Source organism: Arachis ipaensis, chromosome B07 (assembly GCF_000816755.2).
Source record: "Arachis ipaensis cultivar K30076 chromosome B07, Araip1.1, whole genome shotgun sequence".
Lineage (NCBI taxonomy): Eukaryota > Viridiplantae > Streptophyta > Magnoliopsida > Fabales > Fabaceae > Arachis > Arachis ipaensis.
The window spans coordinates 25,689,400-25,695,300 of record NC_029791.2 but is presented as its reverse complement, the minus strand read 5'-3'; the positions used below and the strand labels follow the sequence as shown (position 1 = coordinate 25,695,300).

General features: G+C 32.6%; 1 protein-coding gene across 1 annotated transcript; it reads right to left on the bottom strand.

Annotated features, from left to right (window-relative positions):
- LOC107608144 lies at positions 108 to 3,331 on the bottom strand. The gene is made up of 3 exons (XM_016310025.2): positions 2,477 to 3,331; positions 1,444 to 1,942; positions 108 to 559 (listed from the first exon to the last, which is right to left on the bottom strand). The coding sequence occupies exons 1-3, from the start codon at positions 2,687 to 2,689 to the stop codon at positions 195 to 197; spliced, it is 1,077 nt and encodes a 358-aa protein (XP_016165511.1). The 5' UTR covers positions 2,690 to 3,331; the 3' UTR covers positions 108 to 194.

The window sequence follows — 5,901 nt, the reverse complement described above, 5'->3', positions numbered from 1 at the left end:
TTAAAATAAAAAAATAATTTCAAAAATTGATTGATATTGACTGAAAAATAATTAATTCTCTAATGAATCTCTAAATATAAATATATAACCTGAAAAACTAATCAAAAGACTGAAGACTAAAATTGTTTTACATTTCACTAGTTGACTTAATTTACATAAAGATTCTAATTAAACTTGCAGTTTTCTCACTAAAACTAGGAACTAATAACAAGTTGATCTATCAGCTCATTTAACAAGTGACAAAAAATTTGAGACTCAAAATCTGCACTTATGTTTTCAATTTCACCTTGTTTTCTCATTCTTTCAGCCTCAATTTGATTTGATCCAAACAAATCATGTTCAACTAGCTTGCAAATTTGACCCCATACATCTTCATAATCATTATTATGCCTTTGCTTCATTTTATGTTTGTTGTTCTCAGTTGCCAAATTAAGCTTTTCCTCTTCAAGTAGCAACAAAATGTCACTATCAGAATGCAGAACATGCTGCTTTTCATTTTCAAGCTCTGGTGTCAATTTCCTTCTCCAATTCAAATCAACTCCTAATGAATCTGCATTATCTGCAAAAGGATAATTTGTAACAAAATCAGCAAAACTTAAAGATTTGGGCATGTTTGGTTGTGGAGTAAAAATGAAGAGGAAATTTTAATGGTTGAGTTCTATATATAATTTTACACATCAAATTCTTATGTGAAAAATTTCACCGAAAAGTAAATACCATGCATTTGAGTGTAGAAAAAATAATTAAAAAGAGTGAAATATTAAAATTATTCATAAATAACAACAATCATGCATAAAAGAAATCAATTATTTTATTGAAATAAGAAACATATTTAAAATATGTAAAGATCACTTCTATGGCGTCTAACATTTACTCTGTAAGATTTAAAAATAAAAATGTGGATTCCACTTCACTCTATCTCTATTTTTAAACAAATTAAACAAAAATTTTATAAACACTAAAGAATCTACCATATATAAATATTATAGAAAAAATTTCAAGTGTACCTCGGTGTTCCAGTACTTTTAATCGTTGATTTTAATTAATATATATTATATATATTTTTTATAATTGAGATCAACGGTTAAAATAAATAGAACATGAGTAGGTATACTTGAAACTCTTCCAATATCATATATATACACATATATACTTGTAAACATAAAAGTTGGAATTCAAATCTTATTAAAACAAGATACATATGAAAAATCACACAGTTTCAAGTAAATTTGTTAGATGAATCAAAATATTTTGATATAATTATTGAATTTTTGTTCTTGCATGAATAATTTATTAGAAAGTCTAAAGCTAAAAAATTGTATATTTGACCACTTTTTTACTTTGATATTTGCAATCTTTATTTTTATTCTCCAAACTTATGACAATAATAATAGACAGAAAAAGAAAAAAGCAAAAGCAGAACTGAAAATAAAAGAAAGAAACCTGTTTGAAGAAGTTGGCGGTGAAAATCAAAGACAGAAACTGGGCTTGAATCTTCTGAGCTGCTCTCATTTGCAACTTTGTTCTTTGCCAAACATGCATTATCATTTCTTTTCTTCCTCTTCACAATCTCTTCTTCAAGTTCACCAACATTGATGGAAGAAACATCACACATATCACACACACTCTTGTTTCTCTTCTTCTTCTTCTTCTTCTTCTCGCCGAAGCTGAAAACCAAGAAGTCCTCATTTTCATGCAAATGGAAAGTTGTTGGCACCCCATGAAACGAAGAAGATGATGAGGAACCTTTTACACTCCTATCCACACCCTGATGATGCATTGGCTTCTTCAACTCTCCCAAGAAGCACTCCATTGATGATGAAACTGAACCTTCCATGGTGGTTTCCAATCCCATTAACTTTGCCACTACCCCAGCTTCACAAAATGCACCTTCCTTCTTCTTATGCTTAGCCTTCAATTCTTCGTCTTTGTCACTCGCCATCTACATTTCGCAAATACAAAAATACAAGTATTAAATTCGATTATGATACTTAAACACCACAATTCTGTGAACAAATTAAAAAGAATAAATAGACAAAAAAAAACGCATGAAAAAATTTGGAGAATAAAAATAAGATGAGAACTTAGGTTCAGTCAACGGCTAAATTCACGTGAAGTTGATAGTTGAGAGCCATTAAATGATTTGAATGATTTGGCTAAATTTTCATCTAAGAGCTCTTAATTATCAACTTTACGTAAAGTTGACTGCACCTAAATTTTTACCTAAAAATAATACCCTTGAGAGATTATTTTCATCGACAAACATATACACAAAATATTTGTAAATATCAAATTTTTGTCCATCAAAAATTAATTTCTGAAGTGTATTTTGATATTTATGAATATTTATAATGGGTGCTTTTATCTATCATAAACTCCTTCACGTGTATTTTTGTCTATGTTCTCAATGAAAGAACTCACATATTTAAGAAGTTTAAGACAGAATTAATAATATTTTCGAATGATAGCAACTCACCATTGAATGAAGGTGTCTGATATGGCGTGAAGCGTGAGTTGGAAGGGCACGAGAGCATAGAATCCTTCGAAATATGGCACTGATGCACCCTGAAGTTGCACTCTTTGGGTTGCAAAATGTTGGTTCCAAACTTAGTGTTGATAATGATGAGGGTGATGATGATGATGATGATGGAGAAGAAAATGTTGAATGAGATGATGTCAAGTTCTTCATAGTCAGTATAAATGATTTAGTGGTAAACAAGAAAGAAAGATCAGAGCCGAAGAGATAAAAGGAAAGGGTGAAAAAGCAAAAAAGAGAAGGGTTCTATGTGTTTTTAGATTCTCAAACTTTCCAAAGTGAAAAAAAAAGAGCAATACAAAGAAAAAAGATTTGAAATTTTTAATTTGTTTGGATTTATCAGATAAAAGGGTGGCGGGTTTGGCATTTGAATGTGTGAAAAACTGAGAAACTGATAAGAAGGAGTTAAGGTTTGGAATGGCTTTTGCTTTTGGTCATTGACAAGTCATGCTTCTTTTTCTTAGGTTTTTGTCCTTTGTTTCCTCCATTGTACCAAACAAAAGCACACTTCTTTAAATCTCCATATAGCTAAAAAAGGAAAGAGAGAGTTATTACTTATTGAATGCGTAATTACTACTACTAATTACTACTGACTCTGATTCCACTTGAAAATAAATGGTTTTTATGAGTCCTATTTTTCTCTTCTTGGGTTTGATGATGAATTGATGATGATTATGATTATGATACCAAAAGGGTGTTGTGATGGTAGAAAGTGGAAAATGAGTAGTGCTCCAAAGAGGAAGGCATTTGATTATTATTGAGTGGTGTAACCAAGTCAGTGAATGTGTAAACTTGTTTTTTTGTGTGTTGGGAGAGACAATGATTGAATGTGTTTTTGTGTTTTTCATTAACTTTTTTTCAGGTCAAAGAAATTGATGATTCTGTGATTGTGTCAGTGTTCTGATGAAATTCTTTTTCTTTTTTGGGTTCTGTGGCCGAAGATACTAACTTTTTTGCTTGATTTATTTGTTTCCAATGGAGTAACTCATAATAATTGTTGAGTACACGGTAAATTTTTTCGAGGTGTCTATGATTATAATAAATTACTGAGGGATTTACTTCGAAAAATGTATATACATTATTAAACTCAGGGATGTTATTAGCTACATGAACTTAGGGAAATAAATATGGTAGTATTCAATTAATTTCTCATGCAATGTAACTCATCTACATTTAGCAATTATGCTTAAGTAGAGGTAGATGTATGGGAGATTGTATCAAGAAAATAAGACACTAATAAGTGTTAGAGTATCATTAGGATTAATTAGATGAATAATATTTTATATTTATGCAAAAATTCTAACCAAGTTATATATTTAAGCAATTTTTATTAGATGCGTCTCGTTCATTCTTCAACTCGTTTGTGATACATGCATTCTAACATATGAATGTAGATTTTTTCTGCTGTAACGTAAATTTTTTCTGCTTAACGTAAAGCTTTCGTAGTTCTTCTCTGCTCGCATCTTTCTTCTTTATTTTTTTTATTGATCTGCATTGTATTCAATATAATAAGCTTCGTCATTTTTCTTTGTTCGCGTTCATCGTCTTCTTCGTTATTTTCTTCTTTCAATCTGCTTACGTTGCATTTATCTTCTTCGTTTTCTTCTTCGATCTGCACATAGCATTTATCTTTTGAATTGAAACAATGAATGATTCAACTTTAAATCAGTTGAATGAGAGCGATTTGGATTATTCTTCTGAATCCTATCAAGCGGAAGAGGTTTGGAATATTCAATTTTGAATCGAATTGAATGGAATGCAATTGTTAAATTGAATTGAATTGAATTGAATGGACGTAGGTGTTCTGAATTGAATTGAATTGATAATCTCTAAATTGTAGACACATGTGTTTTGAATTTGATTTTATATAATGGATAATGTTCCGTTCATTTAATACTATACAATTGTTTCACCTTATTGACGTGTTCGGTTCATTATGCAGATAGCTGTTTGAATTTGAATTTATATAATAGATAATGTTCTGTTCATTTAGTACTATACAATTGTTTCACCTTAGTAACATGTTCGGTTCATTATGCAGACCAGGTGTGTTGTGGATGAACAATTTGTCCCAAAGATCGGGATGACTCTCAAGACACTAGAAGAAGCTGGAAAGTTCTACAAAAATTATTCCAAACTTGCCGGTTTTTCTACCAAAATAAGGAACATGACTCAGAAGGAAGACGAGATTAAGAATCAACTAATCGTATGCAGCAGAGAGGGGAGGTGGAAATCTAAGATATCTCCCACTCTGAAGACAAATCCTTTAGCCGGCATAAATTGTCCAGCCAGGATCTACGTATACATATTGAAAGATGTCAGTCTTTGTTCTGAATCATTTACACCCCTGCTGTCCAAACTGGGCAAAGATGCTCAAATAATATAGGGAGCTAAGCATGTTCGTGCATCGCACCATTGAAACCAATGAGGAAGCCGGAATCAGACCGAGCAAAACTTACCAATTATTCGTAGTAGTAGCTGGCAGTCATCGGGAACTAAGTTTTATAAAAAAAAGACATGAGGAATTACATCACAAGGGAAGTACGGAATGTTTCCGAACAAGACGATGCCAAAGAATTTTGGAAGTACTTATTAATAATGAAAGAGAAGAATCAAAATTTCTTTTTCGAGCTCAACCTCGAAGGCGATTACTCCATCAAAAATGCATTATGGGCCAACGTAAGAAGCAGGGCTGCATGTGAGTATTTCGGAGACGTGGTTTCATTCGACACCACCTACAACACAAATAGGTATTTGGTTCACCGAAATTAAGTCTTTAGGTTCATTGAATCCACACATTTCGGTTCACAACTATTTGGGTGTGTCTATTTATGCAGGCACAATCTGGTTTATGGTTCTTTTGTGGGCGTGAATCACCACGGTCAGTCGACACTTTTCAGATGCGCCCTGATGAAAAACGAGGACATCCAATCATTCAAATGGATATTCGAATGTTGGCTCTGTTGCTTGGGAGGGAAGGCACCAAAAGACATTCTCACCAACCAATGTGCATCGATGCAAAGGGCCATCGAGATGTGCATTCCAACAACAATTCACCGGTGGTGCATCTAGCACATCATGAAGAAGATTCCAAGCAAACTAAACGGCTACAAGTGACATAAAAAATCAAACAAGAGATAAGACACAACGTTTGGAACTCGTTCACAAAAGACGCATTCGACAGAAACTGGAACGATTTCCTCACAAAGTACGGCCTCAGAGGCAACAAGTGGCTCTCAAGTAACTGAGGTTTTAATTCGAATTATTTTCATGTTGTTACTTTTTCGGTTAAAACATGCACAGATTTTGGTTTATGTTAGCTCATGTTTTTGGTTCATTCTGCAGAGCTATACGAAGATCGCCAT

Excerpts from the sequence above, each read along its gene's own strand:
- LOC107608144 (XM_016310025.2), bottom strand. The coding sequence starts at position 2,689 with ATGAAGAACTTGACATCATCTCATTCAACATTTTCTTCTCCATCATCA. Across the intron at positions 1,943-2,476 it reads TCAGACACCTTCATTCAATG|ATGGCGAGTGACAAAGACGA; the intron begins GTGAGTTGCTAT and ends TGCGAAATGTAG. Across the intron at positions 560-1,443 it reads CCGCCAACTTCTTCAAACAG|ATAATGCAGATTCATTAGGA; the intron begins GTTTCTTTCTTT and ends ATCCTTTTGCAG.